The sequence below is a fragment of the Sminthopsis crassicaudata genome, chromosome 2 (genome assembly GCF_048593235.1).
Source record: "Sminthopsis crassicaudata isolate SCR6 chromosome 2, ASM4859323v1, whole genome shotgun sequence".
In the NCBI taxonomy this organism is placed as follows: Eukaryota; Metazoa; Chordata; class Mammalia; order Dasyuromorphia; family Dasyuridae; genus Sminthopsis; species Sminthopsis crassicaudata.
Genome location: NC_133618.1, coordinates 514108615 through 514123451, shown reverse-complemented (window position 1 = coordinate 514123451; position 14837 = coordinate 514108615). Strand labels below are relative to the sequence as shown.

At 55.5% G+C, this 14837-nt stretch overlaps 1 protein-coding gene across 1 annotated transcript; it reads left to right on the top strand.

Annotated features, from left to right (window-relative positions):
* The first annotated feature begins 306 nt into the window (after positions 1-306).
* On the top strand, positions 307-13922 carry ZFHX2 (zinc finger homeobox 2). Its single transcript, XM_074294293.1, has 9 exons — positions 307-2359; positions 2582-3096; positions 3573-3813; positions 5423-5497; positions 6175-6233; positions 8339-8539; positions 8943-9069; positions 9214-12690; positions 12976-13922. Exons 1-9 carry the CDS (start codon positions 307-309, stop codon positions 13920-13922), a joined length of 7695 nt encoding a protein of 2564 aa, XP_074150394.1.
* The last annotated feature ends 915 nt before the right edge of the window (positions 13923-14837 follow it).

Here is a 14837-nt window from a genome sequence, read left to right as displayed (position 1 = left end):
TGGGTAATAGTGGAAACCAACTTATGTTCCATCTTTGGCAAGTAGACCACAGGTTGTCAGTCTCAGGTATGTCGTAGGAGGTCCAGCCAGGAAAAATGAGCTCTGATAATGTGAAACATCCTAAGGCTCATTCTCAAAAATAACATCTAAATATACACAGATAGGTATCTTCCCCCATCCATCTTACCCTCCTGTTCTCTCATCTTTTTTGTCCACATCTGGTCCCTCGCCAAAACCTCTCTGCATCTCCCTTTCAGGGTGCTGGCTGTCACGCTGAGATGACCTCCCAGTGCTCCTCCGTCTGCCATGGCCACCCTTAACTCACTCTCCGTTGCAAGTAACCCCTCCACCCCTGCTCATAATGCCCCGTCCCCGCCTCAGGACCTTCCCTCTGGCATGTCCTCCGCACCTGCCACCAAAGATCCCCCCACTGCTGCCACCACTGACAGAATGAGGCCCTCAGAGCCCGGGGGGCACCAGCTTGAGCCAGGCTGTGGCCTCGTCCCACCAAAGGAGATCAGGGAGCAGCTACTGGAACCAGACTGTGGCCTCATCCCACCAAAGGAGCTTGGAGCCGAGGAGGAGGAAGATAAAGAGGAGGAGGAAGCACAGGAGGAAGAAGCAGGGCCCCCTCCCTGGGATTTGACTGATCACTTGCTCTTCACTGAAGATGGGGCCGCCTATCTGCTGGCTGAAGTGCCCCTCTCTGGCCACAGTAAGCTCCTCTTACCAAAGGGCTTCCCCTGGGGTGAGTCAGGGACTGAGGAAGAGTCCGGCCTGCCTCTCCGCGTCTGCCCGTCCTCCACTCACCTTACACTCCTCCACGTCCAACACGGTTTTGACCGAATTCAAGGCTTTAGCTCTTCTGACCAAATTCTGCCCCATAATACCTCAGCGCCACCTCCGGCCGCCTGCGAGGGAGGGGATGGAGCCTTCCGGAGCTACCGGCTGGCCCCACTCCCACCCAGAGATCCCAAAGATGGCCCCACAGGGAGTGGGAACGGAGACCACAGGGAACTCTTCTGGCTCTGCTTGCTGTGCCGCCTGGGGTTCGGTGGGCCCAAGGCTTTTGTAGTTCATGCTCAGTCTCATGGAGTAAAGTTGGCCCCGGTTCAGCACCAGAGCCTGCCAGGCTGCCCAGCTGTAATACAAGAGGGGAAGGAAGGGTCCACAGTGCTTGTCAGTTTTCTGGAACCAAAAATCTCTCCTGGTCCCCTGCCCACCACACTCCTCAGCAATGGAGCAGTGAGTGGAATGGTGAATGTAGCCCAGGATGGGGACAGTCCTCCTGAGGCAGGAAACCAGGGCCCTCCACTGCCCCTTGAGGAAGACATGGTCCCTAGCCCACCTTCCCCACCTGCCACCCCGACTGCCTGGGACCCCAACCCAACCCAAGCCAAAGAATCGCTAGTGGTAGCAGGTGAAGCAGGGCCAGATTGGTTCCCTGAGGGGCAAGAGGAGGATGGGGGACTTTGCCCCCCACTCAACCAAAGTTCACCCTCCCCCAAAGATGGGGGAGCTCTCCCAGCCCAGGCTGACTCACCTGAAGATCCCAATGATCCACCCCGTCCCTATCGGCTGGCTGATGACTATGCGCCAGCCCCACCAGCTTTCCAGGGCCTCAGTCTCTCCAGCCACATGTCCCTGCTGCACTCTCGGAACTCCTGCAAGACACTCAAGTGTCCCAAGTGCAACTGGCACTACAAGTACCAGCAGACCCTGGATGTCCACATGAGGGAGAAGCACCCCGAGAACAACAGTCATTGCAGCTACTGCAGTGCAGGAGGGGCCCACCCCCGCCTGGCAAGAGGGGAGAGCTACAACTGCGGCTACAAGCCCTACCGATGCGAGGTATGCAACTACTCCACCACCACCAAGGGGAACCTCAGCATCCACATGCAGTCGGATAAGCACTTGGCCAACCTCCAAGGTTTTCAGGCTGGCCCCGGAAGTCAAGGGAGTCCCACGGAGGCAGCACTTCCGGCCCCAGCTGCAGACAAGGAACCCAAGGCCAAGTCCTCCTGGCAATGCAAGGTCTGCAGCTATGAAACCAATATCTCCCGGAACCTTCGGATCCACATGACCTCAGAGAAGCACATGCAGAATGTTCTGCTGCTACATCAGGGGCTGCCTCTGGGGCTGCCTCCTGGGCTGGTGGGACCAGGCCCTCCCCCACCACCAGGAGCCACCCCTGCCAACCCCCCTGAGCTGTTCCAGTACTATGGGCCACAGGGCCTGGGCCAGCCCCCAGCCCCTTTGCCTGGCCCAGGGCTGAGGCCGGACAAGCCCTTGGAGGCCCAGCTTCTCCTCAATGGCTTTCATCACCTGGGACCACCTGCCCGGAAATTCCCCACTCCTGGTAAGATTCCTCTTTTGGTTCCCCTTTTTTCCTTTTCCCTGTCTCCATCTTTCCTTTCCTACTCTCTAGCCACTTCTGTCCTTTTCCCCTAGGAACTTCCCCTCCCCCCAGTGTCATCTTTCCCTTTTCTGATGTCACCTTCAGATTCACGTTCATTTAATTTCTAGCCTCAGCACAAGCCCTTTGCTTCCTCTGACCCACCTGCCTCTCCCTATTCTCCAGCCCCTGGCAGCCTTTCCCCGGAACCTCGCCTTCCCCCCAGTCAGCTTTTGGGGCCCACCATGGACGGCCTACCCACCTCACCCCCACCAGATGAAGACCCCTCGCTGAAAGTGTTCCGATGCCTGGTGTGCCAGGCTTTCAGCACAGACAGCCTGGAACTGCTACTATACCACTGTACCCTGGGCCGAAGCCTCCCCGAAGCTGAATGGAAGGAGGTAGCTGGAGATACCCATCGCTGCAAACTCTGCTGCTATGGGACTCAGCTCAAGGCCAACTTCCAGCTCCATCTTAAGACCGATAAGCATGCCCAGAAATACCAGCTGGTGGCCCACCTGAGGGAGGGCAGCGGGGGTAGTCCTGTTCCAGTACCCCCTCTGGGGGAGGGCGCTCCCTATGGGCCAATCTCTCCCTTACACCTGCGCTGTAACCTTTGTGACTTTGAGTCTAACAGCAAGGAGAAAATGCAGCTCCATGCCCGGGGTGCCACACATGAGGAAAACAGCCAAGTCTACAAGGTTAGCTGGGGGGGGGGGCGAAAGGGAGAGGAAAACATAACAGTGGCAATCCTAGGGCATGGAGTAAGGGAAGAGGGAAGATGAAGCCAAGTGGATAGAGGTATGAGGGAAGAGGCATAGGAAGGGAGGAAAATATGAGACAGAGGCAGATAGGATAAAAGAAAAAAAGAAAAAGAAAAGCCAGGAAAACAAACAGTCAAGGGAAGATCTGTGACAAGAAAGTAGAAGAAAGCAGTGGAATTGAGGAAAGATGGAGGTATGGGTAGGAGGGAGAAGGGAAAGATAAAGGCGAGAAGGAGGGGACAAAAAGCAAGAGCAGAGTCTAGGGAAAGGGAGAGTTTACACTGGAGAGCTCTTGAAGATAATGGGAGGGACTGGAAAAGGGAGCTAAAGAGGAATCTTCCTTGGAGGGTGTGCAAGGAAGGACATTTGGTGCTTATCTCCTGGGCCTAAAGTATCTCCTCCTCTCCTCCCAGTTCCTGCTGGAGATGGAAGGGTCAGAGGCAGGGGTGGAATTGGGACTTTACCGATGTCTTCTGTGTGCATGGGAAACACCTTCCCGATTGGCTCTGTTGCAACACCTTCGGGCCCCGGCTCACCGAGATGCCCAGGCCCAGCGCCGGCTTCAGCTACTGCAGAGCGGACGTGTAGCTGAGGAAGGAATCTCCGCTCTTCAGAGCATCCTGTGCTTCAGCCATAGCCAGCCCCGAACTCCTGGTGAGAACAAGTGGGTCTGGGGAGCAGGGGTTGTGAGCGGAGGAAGAGAAAGGCTGGGGTGCTGGCTATTTTGGATAGGGACCAAGTACTCTTATGGAGGTGACAGAGAAGCATGGGTGGCAAGGTGAGGCTAGCAGGTGTGTGATGGGGCAAGGGGGATTGAGGATTGTGGAATGACAAGCCAGAAGGAGTCAAAGGCAAAGGAGGCAGAAGAGGCTCAGAGAAAAGAGAGCTCCGGAGCAGGGAGTGCTACAGTGTGACAAAGCAGGCACGGGAGGTAGGACATAAGGGGAGAAGAGCTGTGAGGTTGGTAGATCAAGGGCCAAGAGTTAAGTAATTGTGGGAGAAACACTTTCTAACTTTGTGATAAGAAGCCAGTTTCCTGGCAGTGCTGGGGGAGGTGTTGGGGGTGAGGGGAGTAGGCTGGAGCTAATAGGGAGGGAGGAGATGGGGATGGGAAAAGTTTAATGGTTTACTCTGGGGGTAATAGGAACCCAATACTGTAGAAGAAGAGGCTTACTTTACAAGCTTTCCCTCTGCCCTTTGGCCAAGCTCAGGATTTTGAATGACCTCTTACTATGTCGTCCACCTCATCTAGGATAGGCTGTTAGTTGAAGATGGGGGCCACAGATGCCACAGGGAAGATGGGATCAGGCGGGCCGTGGGTGCTGGGCTCTCCAGAGACAAAGATGGGCAAGGGCACTGGCAGCAGAAACCAGGGAACAGGCTGCATTGACTGGTGCTAATTGAATTGCCAATAAGCTGGCTGGAGTTAAGTGCCGGAGGGGCTCGGATCAATAGCTAACGATCTTGGCGCAGGGCTGAATGGAGTTAAGGAACTTTAACACTTTAATTAGGCCGCCAACTAAAATAAATTCCTACACATCTGTCAATTCTTCCTGTCTCAGTAATCTCCTCTCCAGGCCCAGCAGCCCCTTGCTTTGTGTTTTCTCTCTGCTACTTCCTGAAATCACCCCCTCTCAGAACCTCAGCCTTTCCCAATCCACTGTTCTCCCTACCACATCACTACGGAAGGAGGTACCAGCAGAATGGGGAAGAGTCAGGAGGCTTAAACTGCAGGCCTGGCTCTGATCCTGAAGAGCTATGTGGCCTTGGGGAATCACAGCAACTCCCACTGAGATAGTCTGGAAGGGTGTGCAGAGCGCCTGGGAGGGAGGGAGTGCAGGCTCTTCCACATGGGGAAACAGGGGAACTGGCAAGGAAGGACACTTGCCTGTAATCACACCATTAGTGTCAGAGGCAAGTGCTGAACCCAAATGTCCTTCCTTATCCCCCCTTTCTACTCTATTAAAGTCACTTTTCTTATCTTCAGTTTTCTTATCCATAAAAGGAGAGAGTTGGATAAAATAATATTCCTATACTAAAGTTCTGTGATTCTCCTTCATCTCTCAGTACTTTTCTTCCCATCTTTCTCACACTTTGTACTAAAAAAAATTTCATATAATTCTTCCTCTCTCCTAACACTTTGATATCATTTGCCTACCAGTTTGTCCTAAGCTCGTCCAGTTTATTCTTCCTTTCCCTTTCCTTTCTTCACTTGACCTTTGCCATCCCTTTAAGCTGGTTTTCCTCTCCTACCCCTACACAGCAAAAGCTCCTATTGCTGCCCACATGGAGCCATCTATTGCAGAAAAAAACCCTCAGAACAAGGCCCCATCACTAGGTGAGTTGCTCATACCATTGCTCTCCCAAGCCAACCCTCCCCCCACTGGCCTCCCAACCAGGATAATCCCAAGGCTGTACGAGAACAGCTGATACCTCAGGAGTAGGCTCCTAGACTGCTAAGGAGAAGACTGCTTTCAAAGAAAGAGCCAGGAAGTTATTTGAGGGGAGGAAAATGGGTTTGGGGTGAACAGAAAAGGGTGTATGGGGTTACCTTCAGTCTTGCTGACGTTTTGACATTTCTCCCCTTTGGATCCTGACTCCACACTTGGCCTGAGCTAAAGAAAAGCGATCTCTGTGACTCCTAAATCTAGTTTTATTTGGTCATCTCTAGTCTATTTAAACAAATACAAAGGTGTTTCTACTGGAGACATCCCAGCAGCCTCCATGAGTCATTTCTAAGGAAGGAGAGGCAGTGCAGAGGCACTGTCATGTGCACTGGGGGAAGGGGGAGGTCGTGTAAGTTGGGGAGCATACAAGGGTGTTTCTCTGAAAAATTGAATGAGATAATATTTCTAAAATGCTTAGCATAATGCCTGGCACATAGGTCTATAAAAGCTTATTCTTTTCCCCTTTACTCTATGCTACACTAATCCTATAGGTGGTAGGAAATAAAAAAAAGAGAAATAATCTGGGTTTCCCAAACTCATTCTGAACCTCTTTTCTTTCAATTCTCAGCTTCTGAAGAGGCAGAAAATAGGACTGGCCCTTCGGGGGACAATATCAACCAGACTGTGGTCAGAATTGGGATGACTGGGAAGGGTCTGGGGGAAGGAGGGGAAGGTGGCTTTATTAGAGAATTGTATTCAAAAGGCAAAAAGAAGAATTCAAATCTGTACAGAGTTTTATAAAAAAAAGGAATTATAGGCCAAGAACAGACTCACACTTTTTAAGTCAGTGGTTTTATTTCCCTTAATATGCTCACATACAATAATACTAGCTAACATTTACATAAGATTTTAGTTTACAAAATCCTCTCACATACAGTGTAAGATCAACTGCTTTTATTTAGCCGCAGTCAGAGAAAAATATAGAGTTTTAATGGCCTTAGATGTGAAAGAGTAAAGCAAGATGAAAAGGAAAAGGTGAAGATAGTTTGAAGGAGAAAATTTATGAGAAGCTGACCTGGGATTCAGGAAGAGGTGGGGGAAGGAGAGAGAATGGGAGAAAAAGGTGGGTGAGGGGGTAATGAGGGGGGTGGAAGAAAAGCTGCCCGAGGCAGAGAGACAGGAATTCCCAGCCTCATGGGATAACTGTCTTGGAGCCTTTCAGGCTACAGTTTCTTTCTAGGTGTAGTCCTGGCAGCATTTCCTTCAGCCTCTTCTCTGCTTCCTGGGGAGGGAGAGGCAAGAAGAGCCCCGCCCCAGCTTAGATCCTTCACTAGGATAGAAAAATATCGAGTGTCCAAAAGGCCTGGCTTGGGAAGAGAATAGGAAACAATTTTTAGCCCAGGAACAGAGATGTCAGGAGGCTTTAATAAGACTTATCTTGATTCCAAAATAAAAGAGGGAACATGAGGCACAAAGTTGCCATTTCTCCAATCTGAATCTAGATAAATCCACATTTTAAACAGTCCTCCAGCTCCCCAGAACAGACAGGCCTCCTACAGCTGTGACTGCACAGCCCTAGGTAAGAGTGGCAACCGCAAGAAACGCTGTAGTCACTTTCACTGTGTCCAACGGGCCCAATCCCTGGCCTCCTTCATCGGGGCTGGGGGCAGTGCAATGAGGGATTGGCTCTCCACCCACTTGTGCCTTCGCCTCCAGGCATCTACCAACTATTTCCCTTAAGCCAAAAAGTAAATAACCCAAGTGAGGAATTCTGAGCTGTAAGGCCTGATACAGAGAAGGGAGACTCAGTGCCTAGAAGAGTCTCTCACTGCTCCATCACACAAACTACTTCCAGAGCTTGCATCCTCTTCCACCACCCCAGCTCCATCTCCACTCCCATTTCCCCGCCCATTTAGAGGGGGAGGAGTGGATGGAAGGGGGGACCTGAGCCAGAGGGAGGAGGCCAGGCCAGAATTTTCCTGGGCCACTGGCCACTGGGGGAGCTGTAGTGTTTGTTTACCCAAAAAAAAAAAAAAAAAAAAAAAAAGGAAGAAGGAAAAGAAAGAGTGGGAGCTGAGCCGATACGGAGGGAGGATGAGTGGGCTCCGAAACAGGCAGGTATGGCCTCCTTCCTAGAAATGCTCTGGCTGAAGGGAGAGCTGAAAGGACAATAGGGAAGGGCAGACCACGCTTCAGGGTTGGGAAAGTGCCCATAGGGCCTAAAAGGAGAGAGGCCAGAGCCAGGAAGGGAAAGGGAGAAGAAGGTGGAAGCGTGGGCTGGGCATAGGGGGGAGAGATCCAAATTAAGTGAGGGAGGAAGGGGTGGAACTGTCAGGCCAGGGGGAAGGGAACATTCCTGGGGGACAGAGGGAGATGTGAAGAGGAAAACAAACCTATAGGAGAGGAAATAAGGGAGGAATGAGAGCAACAGGAGAGTATTGAGGAGTAACAGGAAGAGAGGGCAAACAAAGAGGGAAGGAGAGTCTACAGCTTAAAGCAGGCCTCAGTCCCTGCCCCCAGGGAAGGCGCAGGAGGGTGCCAGCTCCCTGAGCCCCTGGAGAGGTGCCGCTTGAAGGTTTCTGGTGACGTCTTCCTGTAAGGTTTTCTCACGAGCTCTTGGTGAAATACCAAGGTCCAAGAGCAGCCTGAAGCCCTGAGGTCCTAGGTTTATCAGTTCTGCATTCTCAGGGCCCTAGAATTCCTGCCTCAGGGTCACCTTTTCAGAGCCAGGAGCTGCGCTTGTGTGTTCCCTCCTCCTTAAGCCCCTCCCACTCACCTACGCATCCCCCCAGGTGTACTGCTGTCCGTACTGCAGCTTCATCAGCCCTGCCAGTGAGCAGGTACAGGCCCATACCATAGCCCAGCACGCCGTGCAGCCCAAGTACCGGTGCCCACTGTGCCAAGAACAGCTGGTGGGACGGTCTGGTCTTCATTTTCACCTTAGCCACCTGCACAATGTGGTGCCTGAATGTGTTGAAAAACTACTTCTGGTGGTGAGTGCCAGGCAAGAACCCCTGGGAATCCAAACCCCTGATCAGCACTGCCATGCAGAAAGGGTGCAGGGAGGGGGAGGGAATAGCATGCCTCACCTTTCCCTCTGGAGCAAGGAGTTGGTCCCAAGGCTCAGCTTTCCCTTTTCCTGGCCTGGGGGCCACATTTCTCCCCTCCCCTGCTTGAGTTCTTCACTCTACCATCGAAATGAAAAACATACATCTATCCCAACTGACCATGGATTTTGAGGCCAGTGGAACATGGAGGATGGATGAAGGCCAAGATAGCAACTGGGCAGGCACTGGAGGGGAGGCTAGGCCTCTGGGAGTGGCAGGCACCAGTTCACTGTAAGGCAGGAGACTGGAGCAGAAGCGTTGGAACTATCTGGACTTTTTCCCTTTTTAGGCCACAACTGTGGGAATGACCTTTTTGACCAAAGTGCTGCCTGGGACCAGTCTCAGTCCTATAGGGGATAGCCCTCAACCCCCAGCTCCTGGAACAGAACCAGTGTCCAGTAGAGACTCTGCAGTGGGTAAGGGAAGAAGCAGCAAGTTTGGGGGATAGTTGGTGGGGGGGAGGTCAAGAATATTATGAACTGAGGAGATAAAGATACGGGGACCAGAGTTGGGAACTCATAGTTTTCTTCCCCTGCCTAACCCACTTCTCTCCTCCTTAGGAGAAGGTCCCAACCTGCTCCCAGAAGTCAATCCAGACCTTCTACCAGAGCCTCCTCCAGCTCCAGCCGAGGCCCCTGACAAACCTTTGACAAGCCCGGAAAAGCCCCCTTCTCCAGCCCCTTCTCCACTTCCTCAGCCTGAGCCCCAGACTGAAGAAGCGTCCCCCATAATGCCCACAGTTGAAGAGGAAGATGGGCCAGCAGGGGAGTGTCGCCCAGCAGAGCCAGCTCCTGCCGACGCCCGACATCCCCTGTCCTACCGGAAGACTACCAACTTTGCTCTAGACAAGTTCTTGGATCCTGCCCGTCCTTACAAGTGCACAGTGTGTAAGGAATCCTTCACCCAGAAAAATATCCTCCTGGTACATTACAACTCTGTCTCCCATCTACATAAGATGAAGAAAGCTGCCATTGACCCCTTGGCCCCAGCCAGGGGGGAGGGGGGCGCACCCCCCACAGCTGCCACTGCCACAGACAAGCCCTTCAAGTGCACGGTCTGCAGAGTCTCCTACAACCAGAGCTCCACCCTGGAGATCCACATGCGGTCGGTCCTGCACCAGACTCGGTCTCGGGGAGCTAAGGCCGATGCCAAGGCCGAGGGGCCCGAGAGGAGCCAGGAAGAGTCCAAGGAGGCTGACCCTGAAGGGGTGGGGGGCGCAGAGAAGAAGGGGCCCGAGCCCAGCAGCCTGGTTCCTGGGCTGCCCTTCCTGTCCCCGCCACCCCCATCCTTGGACCTGCACCGGTTCCCAGCCCCTCTCTTCACTCCCCCAGTGCTGCCTCCGTTCCCTCTTGTTCCTGAGTCTCTGCTCAAGCTCCAGCAGCAGCAGCTGCTCCTGCCCTTCTACCTGCATGACCTCAAGGTGGGGCCCAAGCTGGCACTAGCAGGGCCTACCCCAGTGCTCTCCCTGCCGCCCCCCACCCCCCCACCCCCGCCACCCGCCCTCAAAGCGGAGCCGGCAGAGCGGGAACGAGAGCGCCCCCCCGTGGCCGAGGAGAGAGGGGAGGCGGGGCCATCTTCCCCATCCTGCCAGCCTCCCAACGAGGCGGCCCGGACAGCAGCCAAGGCCCTGCTGGAGAACTTTGGCTTTGAGCTGGTGATCCAGTACAATGAGGGCAAGCAGCCGGCACCACCACCCCCTACCCCACCCCCTCCTGAGGCCCTGGGGAGCGGGGACAAGCTGGCCTGTGGAGCCTGTGGAAAGCTCTTCTCCAACATGCTCATCCTCAAAACCCATGAGGAGCACGTCCATCGGCGCTTCCTGCCTTTTGAAGCCCTCAGCCGTTACGCTGCTCAGTTCCGAAAGAGCTACGACAGCCTGTACCCACCCCCGGCAGAGCCCCCTAAGCTTCCGGAGGGCTCCGCAGACTCCTCCGCTGCCCCGCTCTGCTCACCTTTCCTGGTGCCCGAGCCTGAGGCTGGGGGCAGCCAGCCCCCCGAGGAGCACCTCCGTCCAGGAGGACGCTGGCTCCAAGAGGAAGAAGACTGCAGGAAGAGTCCCCTCCCCGCCCCTGCCCCTACAGGCCGCCGCTTCTCCCGCACCAAGTTCACAGAATTCCAGTCCCAGGCCCTGCAGTCCTTCTTTGAGACCAGCGCCTATCCCAAAGACGGGGAAGTGGAGCGGCTGGCGGGGCTCTTGGGCCTGGCCAGTCGGGTGGTGGTGGTGTGGTTCCAGAACGCTCGGCAGAAAGCCCGAAAGCACGCAGGGGATGGGGGCCCCGTGACCGCCATGGGAGCAGGGACGGGATCCTCGGCCTGCAGGCGCTGCCATGCCAGCTTCTCCTGCATCTTTGAGCTCGTGCGGCACCTCAAGAAATGCTATGACGACCGGCCACCAGAAGAGGAGGAGGAGGGAGAAGAAGAGGAGGAGGAGGCAGCTGAAGAGGAAGACCCCGAGGAAGAACAGGCACTAGCACCCCCAGCTGACCCAGAGGCTCCAGCACCAGGCTCTCCGGAAGGAGAGGACCTATGCCAGGCAGAGACTACCACGCCAGCAGAGGGAGACACTGAGGGGACAGCCCCGGCCTCCCCCTGCCCAGCCCACACCTGTGACCAGTGTGCTGCTGCTTTTGCCAGCCAGGAGCTCTTGAGCAGCCACCAAAGACTCCATTTTGTGCCACCAGTGCCACCTGGTGCCTCTCCACACCTCTTGGACTTGCCCCTGTTAGTGTTTGGTGAACGTGGCCCCCTGGTGTCAGGACCCTCTCCAGCCTCAGGGCCTCCTCTGAAACGCAAGCATGAAGAGGGCAGCCTGTCACCAACAGGAAGTGAGGCTGGGGGACCCGGGGAGGGTGAGCCACCCCGAGACAAACGTCTCCGTACCACCATCCTGCCTGAGCAGCTGGAAATCTTGTACCGCTGGTATATGCAGGACTCCAACCCGACCCGCAAGATGCTGGACTGTATCTCTGAGGAGGTGGGGCTTAAGAAGCGGGTGGTGCAGGTCTGGTTCCAGAATACCAGAGCCCGGGAGCGGAAAGGTCAGTTTCGAAGCACTCCTGGAAGCGTATCCAGCCCAGCCATCAAGACCCCTGCCCCACCCACCTCTGTGCCCTTCACAAAATTTGGCCTCTTAGTGGGCAAAGTAGAAGAGGGAGTAGGAAGGGAAGTCTCCAAGCGAGAAGCACCCACCCTCCCCTATGCAACAGCCTCTCCCACCACTGGCTCTGCATCCTTTCTACCCCCTGTCAAGGAAGCTAAGGAGGCCAGTGCCACCCCATCAGATGCTATCCCAACCCCACCACCACCTCCCCCACCTCCAGAGGAAGAGGAGCCACTAAAGGCATCTCCGGAGACTGAGGTCTGCAGTCCATCAGGAGGGGACTTGAGTGACTCATCTGCTTCCAGCCTGGCTGAGCCAGAGTCACCCGGTGCTGGGGGAGGGAGTGGCGGTGGAGCTGGAGGTGGGGGTGGGACCCCCGATGGGCTAGGACAGCGCCGCTATCGGACCCAGATGAGCAGCTTGCAGCTGAAGATCATGAAGGCCTGCTATGAGGCCTACCGCACTCCAACCATGCAGGAGTGTGAAGTCCTCGGAGAAGAGATTGGGCTTCCAAAGAGAGTCATCCAGGTGTGGTTCCAGAATGCTCGTGCCAAGGAAAAGAAGGCCAAGTTACAAGGGGTGGGAGGAGGTGGGGGAGGCGGCAGCAATGAAGGCCCCATGGGAGCTCCCCGAACTGACTGCCCTTACTGCGATGTCAAGTATGATTTCTACGTCTCCTGCCGGGGCCATCTGTTCTCCCGTCAACATCTGGCCAAGCTTAAAGAGGCAGTCCGGGCCCAGCTCAAGAGTGAAAGCAAGTGCTATGACTTGGCTCCTGCCCCTGAAGCTCCCCTGGTCCCTAAGGCCCCTCCACCCACCACAACTGCCACGCTCCCCCTGGGAACTGCCAACACCCTGCCTCGGCTGGCCCCTGTGCTCCTGTCTGGCCCTGCTCTGGCTCAACCCCCGCTGAGCAGCTTAGCCCCCTTCAGTTCAGGTAAGCAGGAAGGGAGGAGAGTTCCCCCCTCCCTTCAGGGTTGTCCTTCCTTCCCCCTTTTCCTCTGGGCTTCCCTTCCTACCGCACCTTATTTTGTCTTCTTCCTTTGATCCCGTTTCTGGGGCAGAGAGGAAAATGTAAGTCACTGATTCCATGGTGGGGTGACAGTAGGGCCCGCTGTAGGGGCCAATGGCAAACTGGGATTCTTTAGGAAGGAGTCAATGCTCCTGACTGGTAGGGGACTTCCCCCCACCTCTCCTTATTCAACCTCTCCTCTTCCCCCAGGCCCTGCGGCTTCTTCAGGCCTCATTAGCCTGGCTGCCGCCGCCTCTGTCTTGCCGACTACTTCAGTCGTCCAGCCCAGTCCAGCTCGCCCCTTACCTCAGAGAACAGATCAGACCAACCCCACTGCAGTGGACCCTGTTCCAGGGCCTCCTGCTGAAACTTCAGGGGACAACATCCCTGATGAGCGTAAGTGTGCTGCCACTGGGGTCACTTCCTCTACCGACGCCCTCAAGAACCTCAAAGCCCTGAAGGCCACAGTACCCACCCTGCTAGGGGGCCAGTTTCTGCCCTTCCCCCTGCCTACTGCAGGGGGGGCTGCCCCCCCAGCCGTCTTTGGTCCACAGCTCCAAGGGGCCTATTTCCAACAGCTCTATGGTATGAAGAAGGGGCTGTTCCCCATGAACCCTGTGATACCTCAGACCCTCATTGGGCTGCTCCCCAATGCCCTCCTCCAGCCGCCACCCCAGCCCCCTGAGCCTGTGGCCACAGCTCCCCTGAAGCCACCAGAGCTGCACCTCCCCAGTGAGGGTGAGCCTGGGGAAGCTGATGAATTGCTAGCGGGTACCACTGGCATTTCCACCGTGGATGTGACCCACCGCTACCTGTGCCGCCAATGCAAGATGGCATTTGAGGGAGAGGCACCTGCTGCTGCCCACCAGAGGTCTTTCTGCTTCTTTGGAAGGGGTCCTGGGGCTGGTATGCCCCCCCCTCTCCGTGTACCCATCTGTACCTACCACTGCCTGGCGTGTGAGGTGCTGCTGAGCGGGAGGGAGGCCCTGGCAGCACATCTGCGCTCCTCAGCGCACCGGCGCAAGGCAGCCCCTCCTCCACCCCCAGGAGGCCAGCCGGTCACCAATGCCACGGCTTTTGCCAAAGAGGAAGCAAGATTACCTCACACGGACTCCAACCCAAAAACTACTTCTACCTCTACACTTCTAGCTTTATAAACAGAGAAACCAAGATAGGGGAAGAGACGAGGGCTCTTCAGCTCTTCCTGCATACCCCAAGGGGTTCCTGGTGGGAGCTCAACCCCCCACCCATACCCCACGGCTTTGCCCAACCTGGGGGAGTCTGCAGATTTCTACCCTCAGTGGGCTTCACACACCCCACCTCCAGCAGTGTCCTGCCTCCTCCCCCAACACAGACACATAACCTAGCTCTTAGACTCCCTACATACTCCTATCTGCCCCCCCCCCCGTTCTTCCATGTACTCTTACACAGCCTGCCTCCCCACATATATACACACATACATACCTACCTTCCTCATGTCCTGCCTTTCCCGACATTCTCATGGTCTCCAAAGGCCGCCTGCCTCTTCCCCACAATGTCCCCAGATACACGCACCTATCCAACTCAAGTTGTCCCGTACTGTGCTACTGACTGAGAAATGCCAAAAAGAGAGAAAAAAGAAAACCCAAGAGGACAAAGGGGGGGGAGGGAAAAAAAAAACACATACCACTCTCCTTTCCCCTCTCCCCTCACCTTTGTCCAGAGCGCAACACCAGTCACAAACTCTTACCAAGCTCCCAACTGGCCAGCCCCCATCACTGGGGCCCAGGACAGGTAGGGGGCCTTGGGACTCTAACCAAACAAGAGGTGGGACAGGGAGAGGGGTCCCCTACTCCCCTATCTCCCCCCCTCTCCAGCAGGGGAACCTCGGTAGCCTGGACTCTTGAGGAAGCCGTTACCAGGAACCCCTATGCCCCTCTCCTTCCTATACCCCAGAACTGCAGTAACTTATTCTCAAAGGCTTTAAACACAGAGATCCTCTCAGCAGCCGTGGGCCAGCTGGTCCCAGGCCTGCGACCATTGGGCCCAGCCTGTGGGACCCGGTGCCGCCCACCAACGGCAAATCCAAAGTT

Coding starts and splice junctions, on each gene's coding strand:
- ZFHX2 (XM_074294293.1), top strand. CDS start 307: ATGGCCACCCTTAACTCACTCTCCGTTGCAAGTAACCCCTCCACCCCT. Junction 8,540..8,942: donor TTGAAAAACTACTTCTGGTG/GTGAGTGCCAGG, acceptor TTCCCTTTTTAG/GCCACAACTGTGGGAATGAC. Junction 12,691..12,975: donor CTTAGCCCCCTTCAGTTCAG/GTAAGCAGGAAG, acceptor CTCTTCCCCCAG/GCCCTGCGGCTTCTTCAGGC.